This window comes from Sardina pilchardus, chromosome 3, assembly GCF_963854185.1.
Source record: "Sardina pilchardus chromosome 3, fSarPil1.1, whole genome shotgun sequence".
NCBI lineage: Eukaryota > Metazoa > Chordata > Actinopteri > Clupeiformes > Clupeidae > Sardina > Sardina pilchardus.
The window spans coordinates 4,820,279-4,835,223 of record NC_084996.1 but is presented as its reverse complement, the minus strand read 5'-3'; the positions used below and the strand labels follow the sequence as shown (position 1 = coordinate 4,835,223).

At 49.7% G+C, this 14,945-nt stretch overlaps 1 protein-coding gene across 1 annotated transcript in view; it reads right to left on the bottom strand.

The window, feature by feature from the left end:
• Positions 1-14,945, bottom strand: part of tg (thyroglobulin) — a 37,263-nt gene that overhangs the window by 19,004 nt on the left and 3,314 nt on the right. Inside the window, 26 exon segments of the mRNA XM_062533345.1 lie at positions 514-687; positions 866-1,003; positions 1,175-1,255; positions 1,483-1,569; positions 2,027-2,197; positions 2,574-2,774; positions 3,337-3,445; positions 3,840-3,955; positions 4,373-4,495; positions 4,831-4,995; positions 5,429-5,578; positions 5,812-5,976; positions 6,373-6,529; positions 7,094-7,239; positions 7,969-8,169; positions 8,461-8,667; positions 8,934-9,045; positions 9,210-9,310; positions 9,448-9,525; positions 9,760-9,897; positions 10,540-10,779; positions 11,101-11,697; positions 12,098-13,138; positions 13,931-14,113; positions 14,297-14,440; positions 14,810-14,916. Coding sequence (XP_062389329.1) covers positions 514-687; positions 866-1,003; positions 1,175-1,255; positions 1,483-1,569; positions 2,027-2,197; positions 2,574-2,774; positions 3,337-3,445; positions 3,840-3,955; positions 4,373-4,495; positions 4,831-4,995; positions 5,429-5,578; positions 5,812-5,976; positions 6,373-6,529; positions 7,094-7,239; positions 7,969-8,169; positions 8,461-8,667; positions 8,934-9,045; positions 9,210-9,310; positions 9,448-9,525; positions 9,760-9,897; positions 10,540-10,779; positions 11,101-11,697; positions 12,098-13,138; positions 13,931-14,113; positions 14,297-14,440; positions 14,810-14,916 — 5,132 coding nt within the window.

Here is a 14,945-nt window from a genome sequence, read left to right as displayed (position 1 = left end):
ACTGCCCTAGCAAGTCTACTTGGATTGTTGATTCATGCATTTAAAATATGAACGCAATCTTACGTCATGGAGATTAGATCACTTACTTTTAAAGCAAATGTACAGTACACACACTAACAAAAGCCACCGCAAAACTAGCTACACTCAGACATTAGTACTAATTCCAGGTGCCCAAAACAAGCTCAGGTACAAAAAGGGGCAGGTAGTGAACAAACAAAACCCTAGAACTTACTACAGCTGTTTTATAGTTTTATATATATAGTATATATACACAGGGTGCATATATATGTGTATATATCTATATATATAAAATCATAAAATTATATGTATATATGTATATATCATTTTCAAACTTGCAGACAGGATGGAGAGGACAAGCCTTCCTCATCTGAATATATAAAAGGTGAAGAATGTGTTGAGGTGAAGTTGTTAGGTAGAGAGTGATTTAGATGACCTTGAAGACTTTGTGTTCTCGTGGTTCTGGTAGTGAGCATGTGCAGAACCAGGGCTCACCTCTCTTGCTGTGGGCCCTCTGGGGCTCTCTGGGCAGCTGGAGGCTGCAGGCCTGCCTGAGGGGTTTGTCATAGGCCCCACACACGCGCGTGTCAGGGTACAGCTCACACAGGAAATACACAGAGCCTTCGTCACGCAGGTCAGAGATGTGGCACAGCTCCTCCTCCTCACAGCCTGTGGAACACACACACACGCACACGCACACACACGCACGCACATGCACGCACACGCACACGCACACGCACATGCACACACGCACACACACACAGTATATAAATAAAACACAGACAAGAGAAAAGAATGACTACTTTGATCTATACTTTTTCAATGGCAGGTGGAGTTAGTCTCATACGTTTAAGGCACCAGAGTTGTGCCTGTTCCAGGTTGAACTGGTGCTTGAAGATCCAGTATTGCTGGCTGGGTATTGCCTTCTTAGGGTCCACTTCAACTTCACTTGGCTCCAAAGAACCAAATGACTGCAGAACTGCACCTGTAATTGACATTCATAGTCATCAGGTACACATAAGTACCAAACCAAGCTGTGAGTACCGGAAGTAAGGGTACCATTCCAGATTATTTTGAAACTATCCCATGTTACACTTGGGGGCTTCAGAAATAAACCGCCTCCTATTAAGTCACCAGTGGACTGAAGCGAGCGTACCAGATAAGAGGTCTCCGGTGGCTGTTTCGGACAGAGAGCTGGCGCAGGCCGCGGTCTTGGCCCGTGTGGTCATGTCCGTCTCTGAGGATACAACAGCTTTGTTTGCCATGATGTCACACAGTAGATCACAGTCATTGTGGGAACTGTCATGACCTTCCCTTGAACGAGGAACTAAGATGATTTAATCCCCATATAATGACATGTTTACGTGACATCATTTCTTCCTCCATAACAATCAAGCAAACACATACGGGCAGACATAGTTGAAATTGACATAACCTCTCAAGCACGACTTAAATAAACCGTACCTTTCCAGATGTAGACTCGCTGGAAGCCAATGATGGTGGCCTGGTAGTCAGTCTTGTTTTTGCTTGATGCAGGCAACGCTGTGTCAGCTAGGAAGGAAAACATTACAGCAGCACAACATTACAATGACAATAAAAATACTTTAACATTATTATAACTGAGAGTGGAACAGTAATCTTGTGATATGCACATGCCAATTCTATTTGCCTTTATAGTATAGTCAAACACCACCTAGCATGCTAGCCAGTTATCGCTCTTCATGCTTCATACAGCTGGCCATATCAAGAGACCTGAATAGGAACCAGAAGGGGCTGACACACCACGTTTCATAATTACGGGCAGGTGCGCTTGCTCCTTTGTACATGGCTATCTATCTCAGCCTATTTTTTTATCAAACATATTCATCTGGACTTAATGACAGTACTCATACAAGACATACAGTGCAATCTTTCAGGAGCGGCTCAAGGTGGACTAAATCTAGTTGGGCCTGGGGCTCTCTGCTGGTTGTTTAAAAAGGACTTAATGTGCTGCTGTGGTGGTCCTTACTGATGTTGAAGACCTGGCCGCCAAAGTTGAAGGTGAAGCGCTTGTTCTGTTTGTTGTACTGGACGCCAGCGCCACAGATCCTGCTGGAGTGGCCAAGGCCGGCCACGTCCCAGTCCGCCTCGCTGCACAGGAGCACGTCGGGGTGGCTCAGGAGACCGCACATCAGGGAGCCTGGACCAGACCACATGCGCACATGCACATACACACACACACACACACACACACACACAGAAAAAGAGAGAGAGAGACAGAGAGAGAGAGAGAGAGAGATTGAGAGAGAGAGGGGGTTGGGGAGAGAGAGAGCACATGTCTGAGTGGAATTTCATTAAAGCAGACCAAATCAACTGCCAGCAAATTGTCAAGCTTTTGCTTTTTCAAACTGTCCATCCCAACCAGGAACAGAGGACATCAAGTACCCCATCCAAAACTATGGTGAGGAGCTGGTGTGTGTGTGTGTGTGTGTGTGTGCAGGTGTGTGTGTGCGTGCGTGTGTGTGTGCGCAGGTGAGTATGTGTGTGTGCGTGTGTGTGCAGGTGTGTGCTCTCACCTCCATTCAGGATGTTCTGGTTGAGGATGAAGCCGTCACAACAGGCCTCCTGACTGCAGGTGTCCGCACAGAAGCGGTGGGCATCGGCCAGATTCGCCCCACTGGCTGCAAACACCAGCGTGCGGTAGACCCCGGAACCCGCCTTACGGAAGGGCAGCCGCTCAAAGGTCTTCTGCCCGACCGCAGCCGAGAACTCGTGACCTTTCATGGGGGAAAAGGCAAAGGGCCGAGGGGTAAAGTGGGTGAAGTAGGGAGAGTGAGTGTGTGGAGAAAATCAAACTCTGTGACTCTCAAGCCAAGACACACAAGTGCATCCAGCTGCTTTTAGGATGCCAAAAATAACTTTTATTTCGCCCGACTTTTCTTTATGATACACTCCAGACAGACAGGCACTCAGGCCCTCTGAGAAACCACTCAGGGAGAGTCTGGTGTGCAGACTCAAGGGACGTCAGCTCTTTGTCCATCCACTGGCCTTTTCTTTGCTTTTTTTTTTGGAGAGTGACTAATGCGCCAAATGATGTACCCCCATACTGTATGACATGGAATATTCCATGGAAACCTCTTTCAATTTACAAAATACAAATGGGCATATTCTACAGAAAACAATGCAAATTCACAAATTGTTGATACTTCGATAGACAAACACTAAAAGCCTTCACAGTCATGATAAACTTTCATGATAAACAGTCATGAAAGACGTTTATTTTTTCTGACTTTACTAACTATGGGACGCTGACGTAGCCAGTCTTCACTTCCAACCCACCTTTTTTCCTGAGAACAGTGAGGTCAGGCCTCCGCTCCACTTTCAGCTTCAGGGAGCAGCTCAGACTCTGGTACAGCTCCGCCACTGGATTACCCAGAAAGCCTTTGGTCTAGTGGATGGAGAGCACACTAAGTAGGTGGAGGATCATCATGTACACACACAAAAGTAAATCACTGTGGTGTTCCACAAGGTGCCTCTCCGGGCCCTTACTAAGAGGGGGATTATGTCTGTTTCAGAATAGAGTTTGCACAACAGGAAAAATATGGCCTTCACAGCAACGGAGCCAACCATCTTACTCTATAACTTCCTCAATTAATATGTCATAACTGTTCTCCGTCTGCCATAAACAAAGTGCACTATTGTGTCAAGAATGGCTAAACTGTTTAGACAGCAAGATTGTGTTTTGCGTGTGTGAGAGGCTACTCAATATTGATCCTGAATAGCGTTGTGGTGGTGACATGGGGGTCAAGAGTGTCCAGTGGTATGGACGGGCCCAGCCGTACTTGCTCAGTCGTCCTGCACTCGGTGTTGGCGGGGTCGGCGCTGTAGAGGTCACAGTGAGTTCGGCCCTCTGCACTGTATACGGCCACGTGCTGGCAGGACTCGTCCTGAGAGCACTCTAGAGAAGGGGCAAAGAGCAAACATAATTTAATTTGTTTGAAAATCGTATGGAAAAAGGGCTGCTACCCATAGGTCTGGAATATGGAGTAGCGTGTTGAGTCATGTCGAAATGGATCCATTTGGATGCAGATATTCTTGAAACAATGCCAGGGAAGACAGGGGCAGAAAAATCATTTTGGTACAGTACGTGTGGACTTGGCCTTAGCCTTAGTATTAATACACACACACACACAGCAAAAACACAGCAAATGTATTTCCAAACTAGTCAACTAGTGCACATACAGACACGCATACGCACACACACGCACAAACACAAACACACGCACACGCACACGTACACGTACACGTACACGTACACGCGCACACACACACACACACACACACACGCACATACGCACACATACTGTAGACTCACCTAGCGCACACTTCCTGAGTTGATTCTCCTGGGGCAGCTCCACAGTCTCAGAGCGGAGAAGAACAGAATCCTGAGCGCCGAAGACCAGCTGCGGCTCAGGCACAGCATCAAAGTTCTGAAGTGCTGTGGACACACAGAGACCACTCTTACCGTCATCGTGACTCGGTCAGCTTCCACAGTGACCACACAGGACAGGCTTATTACAGTATATGCATGGGAATGAGCTCATCACATGACTCAGCATGAGTGGACAATGTGTCAGCAGAAACGCCTGAGAGCAACCCTGTCTGAGAGCAACCCTTTTGAATATCAACATTTCACATTAAGACAGTTTGATAAAAAAGTGATTAATTGAAAGAAGCACTTCAAAAACATTTACAGTTTCATTCTTCTTCTTCTGTTAACCTCATATTCATGCTAACTGTGATGGAAAATAACATGGAGAAGGAGTACAGTACCTGCACAATCCTGCTCTGTGATTGGTTCCTTTGCTGACGTCCATGGCAACGGCTGTCCACTCACTGTCATACACTGCCACCTGCCAGAGAGGACGTCTTCCTGTGTGGACAGGAAGTCTCCTCTCGCGGTGCACTGCAAGTCGCTCTGCTGACAAGATGTAAGACCTTCACAGGCACAGCACAGAGAGGGTCAAAGGTCAAACACCAGTGAATCTTGTCAGGTGTCACCCATTGTCTTACACCAACCAACAATCAGTTAAATGAATTAATACAATTTCACCTTGCTTTCATGTACTGCATATTCACTCAAAGAATCACAGAGAACGAAAACAAATCTGCTATATTTTCTCATAACCCACAAATCTGTTTCTGATTTGTACAGCTGGATAAATATTACAGGCACATAAAAATGAAACCTTTATATTAGTTCTGAATCTAAATGTGTGAGGAAAGTCAGACATTTGTGAGGATTGGCAGACTGTGTGCTCTCTCATGCCATTCCTGACAAGCGGCCTCTCCAGCCTGCGGTGGGCGTGGGCACGAGAACAGATGGGACTGGGTGTGCTGCTTATGTGGGTTTCATGTGCCGTTAACTCACACTGGGTGGCACTGAATGCCCCCTGAGCCAGGGTAGAGGTGCCCACCGGGCATCGACGGCAGACGCTCTGGCCCGCCCGCTCCTGGTAGGTGCCAGATGGGCACGGCGAACACGCAGCACCACTGGAGAAGGTGCCCGCAGGGCACACCACTGAGAGAGAGAGGTGGGGGGGGGGGGAAGAGGGGAGAACACAAAGCCACAGTCAGATGGATAATAATAATAATAAGTGAAGTGAAATAGAGCTAAATAAAGAAACGAATAGAACTTTTAATACTACAAAGCCTCACTTTCATCCCTTAATCTAATCTTTGATAGCATAATAAGAAGTTAAGTGCAATGTGTATTTGGGTGTGGAGACATTTGAAGGTAGGACAGGAACACACCACAGCCTCCAGCGTCCGGGATCTTCTGGTAGCCGGCTGCACAGCTGAAGCTGGGCTCAGAGACGAGGGCCTCGGCCTGGGTGGCAGACAGCAGGGGCTGGTACTGCTCACCTCCCATCAGGTCCAGCAGCCCGGCCACAAGTCGCTCACTACTCAACGCCATGTCTGCATACAAAACACACATTAGGTCCGAACACCTAAGTGTGTGTAAATGTCTGGATGTGGGTGGGTGCTCTATGTCTGTGCGTATGTGTGTGTGTGTGTATGTGTGTGTGAGAGAGTGTGAGAGAGACCAAGTCTGGGAGAGCAGTGGTGGTAAGGTTTGAGAGGTGTGCAGGTGTGTGTGTGTGTGTGTGTGTGTGTGTGTGTGTGTGTGTGTGTGTGTGCATGTGAGTGCGTATGCACGTGTCTGTCTAACTGCTCCAGCCTTACCCATGTCATGCAGGTCTGGGAGAGCAGTGGCGGTAAGGTCTGAGAGGTGTGTAGGTGTGTGTGTGTGTGTGTGTGTGTGTGTGTGTGTGTGTGTGTGTGCATGTGTCGGTGCATGTGCTTCAGCCTCACCCACGTCGTGCAGGTCTGGGAGAGCAGTGGCGGGCAGCTCGGAGAGATGCGCGGTGAGCATGAAGCGTGCGGTCACTCGCTCCTTGCTCACACACCCCAGAGACACAGACGACTCGTCACACACAGACACGCCGCCGAGCTGGCCACTTCCTGACACCTGTGACATTTCAACAAGGAGACAGTCAACACCATCAGTGTCCCACACCATCAGTCTAAATACAACCAGACAGAATGGGAAGACATGCCGGTACTGCTAAAACAATGTCACTATCATGAATGATAGGGTCTTACTTGATAATAATATATAAACCCTAAAAATGAGGGTAAACAAATGTCCTAAGTCTTTCTTTTTTGTATGTTTTTGGGCTTTTTGCCTTTATTTAGACTGGACAGTGAGGATTGACAGGGAGCAGGTGGGAGAGAAAGATTGGGTAGGGATCGGGAAATGACCGCAGTTCGGACTCGGACATGGGTCAAACTTACTCCGCCATGATGATTTGACACAGATGAAAAGCGCTTTTGCGTGCCTCTTTTGTGGGTACAGGTGCGTAGGATAAGGTAAAGATAAGCAGTAATACTTAATAGAGAAAATCCTGCACACTGTCCATTACGCTTGGCAAACATTTATTCACAACGTTTCAGTCATGTAGACCGAAGCGTGCGGGATTTTCTCTATAATGACCTGACACAGATAACAGATAGCTGCAGAGGGACTGTGTACCTGGACACTGCAGAGTCCAGTGGCCCTCATGTCCCGCAGCAGCGAGGCCTGGAGCTCGGAGCGCTGGACATCACATGACCTTTGACCTGCCTTCAGAGACAGCTGCAGGACAGCACCACTGCTAACAGTCTGAAACACCTGGGAGCCTACACACACACACACACACACACACACACACACACACACACACACACAGAGAACGGGTGTCTCAGAAAAGTTAGAAACGAAAATGTCAAATATGACAATGGAGACGCGTGGCAATATTAACAACTGAGTGAGTATTTGTTCTGCACACAAAAATACGAAGACAATCACTTGACACATTGAGTTAAAAGCAGATCTTAAACTATGCAGTGCAGGGGCCCTTCCTTTATAATTCACACCCCTCTGAAGAATATGGAGACAGCATCCACATGTTTACTGTTCCATCTGGCTCACTCAGTTGTTATGAGAGGTGCTTGACATTATGTATCAGACAGATTACATTTTCTAAACTGTAGTCATGACAAGTGTAAGTGGAGCACTCCAAACAGACCTGTTTTTTCTGACTTTACGATCAAATGTGTTTATTATGTTTATGTTTTTTTTCATCTCTTGCTCAAAGGCAACGTAAAAATCTGCACACTAGAGCTCGAAACGTTGCTGAATAATAAAGAACATATATTTTGGGAGCACTTCGATGTGCAGATTTTTACGTTGCCTTTGAACTATATATTCCGACCAAATTTTTTTTGGATGTGTGTGATTATACTTTGTTTTGTCATCTCTTGCAAAATGTCACAGCTGCACAAAAATTCAACATCAATAGATGTACAGTAGACCAATCCAATCCAATCCAATCCATATACAGTAGACGATGATAAAGGGCTCATTACGCTGGCAGGAGTTGGAAAGTGGCGAGCCGGAGAGCCATGTGTTGCTGCTGGGGTCGCAGAGGAAGCTGGCAGCAGCTGGGAGGACGCTCACGTAGCCCTGATGGCACAGCACCGCACAGCGCTGCCCCCGCTGGTCAGGCTGGCACACGACGGAGCCATGAGAGACGCTGGCAGCGCCAAACGCAAGAGGGCACTGAGGACCTGGAGCAACATGGCACACCAAAAAACAAAACAACATGTGAATGCGATGACTATCTACAGTATATATATTAACAGCTAGCCAAAGGGCAAACTGTTCTACGGTATATCTGTCTAATTAATAGACTACTGAGTATAGGCGAATTGCATTTGTTGGATGAATATGTTATTATCTATTTAATTACTCTTTTTTTCATTAAAAAAGTAATATTTTACTCGGAAAATGTGTCACTGAAAATGCTAGTGATTGGATGCTGGTGCGTGTGTACAGGCTCTGAGGAACGTCATCCTTACGGTCACAGCTGGGAGTCTGTCCGGTGCGGCGTGAGGTGCGTGTGACTGGGAGCTCGAGGCCACTGTGCTCAGACACACACCAGCAGTCCGTCTGGTCACACTGCAGCGCTGAGAACGCGGCCCCCTCCTGGTCACACTCCGGCTCAAAGCCCACACCCACCTCCCTGCTCAGAGCACGAGCCTTCAGCAGAGCACACCAGCCTGGGCCTGGAGAGGACACACACACACACACACACACATACACATACCCATATCACATACACATATAACACGAATGCACATAAGCATACACATATCACACACACACAAGCACACACACACACACACACACACACACACATACAGTACATACAGAGGCACATGGGAGCACATATACTTATTTAGAAACACACACAAACACAATTGCTAGCTAGTGGATGGATGGAAGTGTGGAAGAGGAAAAAGTGGAGGAGAAGAAGAGGAGGAGGACACACATTTATAGTCTCCGTCAGGACCCTGAACTGCAGGCTGGACAGTCTCTCCGGACACCGGATCAACACACCAGGCAGAAGAGCCCTCGGTCTGAAGCACAGAGAACTGTCCATTCTACACAAACACAAACACAAACACAAACACAAACACAAACACAGTGTGTATCAGCCCCTTAGAGAATTCTGGAGCAAAAAAAATTATGTGTTCCAAAGTATTCCAAGTATTCCATTGTATCTTCCTGCACAAGTATTGAGAGAGAGAGAACACTCAGCCTCTACCTCATCACAGCTGGGGCTGTAAGAGGAAGTGATGTCACCGGTTGGCCTTGCCCAGTCAGAGAGGTAGGAGAGACTCTGAGCCCGCTGGCATCTGCTGGCGCCTGAAGGAGAGAATTTGCCCCCAATGAAGTCCCGCATCGTTAAGAACATACCGGAATCCAAGACCAGAACGGCAGCTAATCAGCACATTGTTTATATAACGTATTTAGCTCGCAGTGAAATATGCTTAAGTATTTACACTGAGGTGGCTGGGTGGAGCGGCTGCTAAGAGATCCAGTGACGTAGCGTCCGTCCTCGTCCACACACCAACACTGACCTGTAACACACACACTGCAGCCATCAGTCAAGGCACACAAGAGAGACATAGGAAACAGCAAGAGATATATAACACAGAGAGAGAGAGAGCTGAGACCTGCTGATCACTGCACACTCTGACTAGCACAACCTGTTACACAGTATCAGTTACACATAAGAATAACACACGTCAACGTAACAGCAACATTCTGCCGATGCTCACAGGTCCAGGGAGAGTGGTTCAGGTGACGGTTACCTGTGCTGGGGTGGCACTGCTGGGACAGCCACTGGCCTAGGCTGTCACACTGTGGCTGGTAGGGCTGGTAGCCTAGCAACAAGCTCTCCTTATCCACATCAGAGGACATCAGGCGACTCTGCCAGTAGAAGTGAAGCGCTGTAATGGATAAACAGGACAGTTAGTCAGAGAAAATAAAAAAAGGTGTGCAGGGCTACTTCATGAGTGATGTGCTATGGTGTCCATGTCTTGCTTTTAGTGTTCTGTCAGATAGGAACATGGGTGTGTCAAAGTAACGTTATTCCCCTTGTGAAGAGTGGGGGGACACTGACAGTTGGTCTCAAAAGGAAAAACATACGCTAATACTGCTAATATGCATACTGCTAATAGAAGTGTATCTTGTCATAATAGTCACCAGACCTTTCCAAAACTATCTTTAAATATCAGTACAGGTCTGCTTTGTGGATAAACTTAATCTCCAGTAAGAGAGTTCTAGAGAGGGAGGAGAGGGGGTACAGTACTGGCGTGAGTTCTAGAGAGGGGGGAGAGGGGGTACAGTACTGGCGTGAGTTCTAGAGAGGGAGGAGAGGGGGTACAGTACTGGAGTGAGTTCTAGAGAGGGAGGAGAGGGGGTACAGTACTGGCGTGAGTTCTAGAGAGGGAGGAGAGGGGGTACAGTACTGGCGTGAGTTCTAGAGAGGGAGGAGAGGGGGTACAGTACTGGCGTGAGTTCTAGAGAGGGAGGAGAGGGGGTACAGTACTGGCGTGAGTTCTAGAGAGGGAGGAGAGGGGGTACAGTACTGGAGTGGGCGGCCAGGCGCAGAGAGGAGCTGGAGTGACTGAGCAGAGCCTCGGAGACTTGAGCTTCGATCGGAGCGGCCGGCGACAGCGAGAGCTCCTGGGCGGACAGACGGACACCCTGGGCCAGCAGGAAGCTGTAGCCCACGGGCACGTGAGAGCTGTTGGACGCGGAGATGAGGTCCTCGGCCGTCGCCAGGAACTGAGTCACTTCCTGCTCAGCCAGCGCACACGAGCCTGGACCTGAGGAGGGGTGGAGAGAGAGATCGAGAGAGAGAGAGAGAGAGAGAGAGAGAGAGAGAGAGAGAGAGAAAGAGAAAGAGAAAGAGAGAAAGAAAGAATGAGAGAGAGAGAGGAATCATTTACAAATATCATGAGGTCATTTTGAAACAACCCTCTACTGCTATGCCTCCAGAGCGTGACGTAAGACATACACTTGTCAAAAGATCTGTTGTCAACAAACAGGAATTGCCAATAACTGACTACATATCATTTTCCATTATCGATGAGGGCTTTAAATGAGGTCAGAATGGATTGTAATGGTTAGGTGATGAGTGTTCTTACATTTCGGGACCTGGTTGAGCGGTGCCTTTGTGTTGGGCACAGTATCTCCAGTTGGGCTGACGCACCAGCACTGGCGCATGTCGAGGTGACCCAGGGGCAGGCTGAAGTCCGACAGAGGGCCGGGGTAGCGCGCGGCATCGCCCTTCAGGAGCGTCCACATGGACAGAGGGTTGAGGAGGACGGAGGGGCCCGACACAGCGTCCATCTGTCCCTTCACCACCTCCTGAGGAAGATCAGCGAACGTGGCAAAGCTCCTCAGCACGGGGAAGACCTTCTGGTGCCCCGCCTCAAACAGAGCCGAGAGGAACCCGCCAAACGACGACATGGCCGCAGGGTTCTTCCCGTAGCCCCTCAGGAGAGCCAGAAGCTCGGACACGGCGAGGTCTTGGCCAGCGTTGTTGAGCTGGACCCACTCGGCGTGGAACTGGAAGGCCTGCTCCGGCGGGCCGTCACACTGGACCGGGTGCCAGCGGCCATCGGGGGCGCAGCGCGGGACGTAGACGTCCGAGAGGCGGGAGACGGCGGACGGGTCAGACAGCGCGGAGCGGACCGTGCGCAGGAAAGCCTCCGCCGCGCTAGTCTGGCAGTCAGTGGGACCTGGAGGAAGAGGAGGTCATCAACACAACACGGCTGGACATGAACGCAATGCACCACTGATGTGTATATGTTACAAGTACCTAGTTAAACACTCAATTGCCATTCAAACATGTCAAACCAGGCTCTGATGTGACTGATTTACTGCTGTACTTATTTATTTGCTGTTAAATTTGTGTTTGTAAGGTAACATTTTTTGGTGTTGGATTTTTAGAGAGTTAGAGAGGTTGAAACGTTCATATGAAGTGAAGACTATGCATAATAAGAACAAAATGTATTTGATAATATTGAACATATCTAAAAGTAGTTTGACTCAAAGGGGCCTGGGGATTTCTAACAGTGCTGACTCTCAGCAGCTATCCCTCCCTGTGTGGGTCTGTTAATGTAACGCTGGTGCACCCACACTGCTGAGTCCCAGCCGCTGGTGTGCTGACTTTGCTCCCCGATCTGTCCACACAGAAGCAGCTCTGGCCCAGGCACTGGCGCTGGACGTACACGCCGCTCGCCTCGCACTTGGGGACGTACACCTGGACGCCTGCCGACATGCTGGCTTTGGCTCGGATGGCTGCGTCTCGCTCCTTTTCACACTGGCTGGGGCATCTCGGCCTCGACCCCGGCGTGCGCGACCCCCTGACCTCCTGACCCCGGGAGTCGACGCACCAGCACTCGGCGCCCGTGCACTGCACCTCCTCGAACTGACCGTGCTGGTCACACCGGGGCACGTACAGCGGCGAGGGAGACGCGCACGCGTCCGGGTCCGAGCCCCGGAACACGGCCCGGAAGAGGCCGCCCAGCTGGGTGCTGTCTTCCGCCTTCAGGAGGACGATGGCCTCTCGCAGGGTGGCCAGGAAGGGCTCGCTCTCCAAGGTCGACGCCAGCAGCCGGATCAGATCCCGGTTGCCCTTCAAGCTCACGGAGCGCCCGAAGGCGTCGGTGATGGTCCGGTCCAGGTTCGCCGCCGCTCCCGTCGCCGCCCCGGAGACGGAGTCCGGAGAGAAGATCTCGGCCAGCTGCTCCAGCTGGGCTCCGGACAGCGTGACGCCCACCTGGCCGAAGGTCTGGCCGAAGCTGAGCGTGCCGCTGGGGCCGACGGCGCCGCTGAAGTTGAAGTTGCCGGCGTTCTTCAGGAACTTGCCCCCGAAGAGGTTCTCCTGCAGCCGCTTGGGGTTCGGCGCGAGGCTCAGGGCCTTCAGAGCCAGGGCGCCCGAGGGGAACACGCCCTGCACCAGCTCCGCCAGGATGTCGCCGATGTCGGAGCGCTCCGACTCGGGCAGGGACTGGAGGAGGCCGGATTTGACCAGGAGCTCCTGGAACTCGGGGCTGCAGACGGAGAAGGGGGCGGCGCTCTCGCGCTGCGGGTCGGCTGGACGGACGGATGCAGGGCCAGAGAAGAGCCTCGAGAGGGCCAGTCGCCGCTCTGACGGGCAGTCCCTCAGACCGGCACCTACAAAGACAACACACACACACACGCGCGTGCACGCGCACACACGCACACACGCACGCACACACACACACACACACACACACACACACACACACACACAAATTTCTCAATATGACACCAGACCAGCTCTACAAAGACAACACAGACACACACATGTACTAACACGTACTAAAGCCTCTAACATGAAGAATAATCGCAAAACTTGTGAACTTGCTAGCCTGGGACCATACGGATGGTTTTATAGGATGATGGAGGAACTCTATTGCACAGAATAGAGACGCAGTAGCATCTTCAAGAAGCTCAAGACCCAACTCTCCTGAGGGTACCTTCTATCCTAATGCTTCTAACAACCAAACGCACCTAGTATGCACTTCTCAAGCAGTTCTCTTACTTCCCTCCTCTACCTCCTTCTTCCTCTTCCTCCTTCAACTACAGTTTGAAGGGTACTTAAAACTTCTGCACTCTCATCCTCTGGCAATAGTATTGATTGAGGAAGCATAAATGGCTACCTAAGGTTTCCATTGCGCTGTAACCTGAGAGTTATTTAACTGCATTTCGTTGTCTTTGTACTTGCATTCTGTGCGTCTAGATTTCTAGGCTACTTGTACTCTGCACAATGACAATAAAGTTGAATCTAAATCTACAGTAAATCTAAATGATTTCTCGTTTTTTGTGAGTCACATTGGATAAAAGTGTCTGATGAATCAATAAATTGTAAATGCAAACAATGTCTTTGGAGGATGATATACTCCTCTTCAGTGTGAGCTTGCTGCTGTGATGAGTGCAACTTACTGCAGTCAGGCTGCCCCTGCTGACGTGTCCCAAACACCTCTCTTCCATCTGCGCCCACACACCAGCACTGACCGCCAGCCTGGCACTGGGTGGGCATGTACGCTCCGCTGGCATCGCAGGAGGGCACAAACACGTTGGCAGCTTTGGAGGCGGCCGACCTCTCGCTCTCGCATGGCGTGGGGCCTGCGCAGAGACGCAAACACACAAACACATTTACATGGCGCACTGTTGAGTAATTCCTCTGTTGTGACTGGGGATATACAACTCCGACTCCTACGTGCGTTTGAGTAAACAGTTCTCTCCGTCAGACATCACACAGACGCCACACATTATGCCCGACTCTTTCGAGCGCCCACGGGAACTCACATCTGAACCGTCCGGTCATGGCCAGCTGCACGGCCAGGAACCGCCTGTGCAGGATGCGGTACATGTTGGACTGGGCGAAGGAGCGTCCTGCACCTGTGTCTGAGAAGGCCGTGTCGTACACCTCGTCCAGGAGCAGCTCCAGGCCTGGCCAACACAGGACACACCACTGCCTTCGTTAACACCGAAACCATAATAACACCTACTAAATTGGAGTGTGCTTCAAAGTAACATTTGAACAATGGGAAAAATACAGCATATGTTTTTTTTATCTGCTATGAAATGCACATAAACAACAGGGTGTGCTGTGGATCTTATTATATAAAATGTTTACAAACATTTATGTCTCCCCTTGTGACCAAAGTCTACATTTCCTCAGACTGCACATGTTATTTCAAAGAGCATCATGTTCTGAACATTGAGTTTGTGCCAAGTCATCTCTACTGTAGGACTTTCAACAGGGTTAATTTCCTCTAAGTTGTACAGGTAGCGGTCTCACAGTGATGTTGGTCTCACCTGTGCTGGGGAGCTCTCTACCGCGGCTGTCAGCACAGGAACAGTAGCTGGAGATCTCAGGGAATGTCTTTCTAAACCCACTAAATGTCTGGAACAGCTCGGGATGCCTGAGGAGAGACATGGAAGACTTCCATTA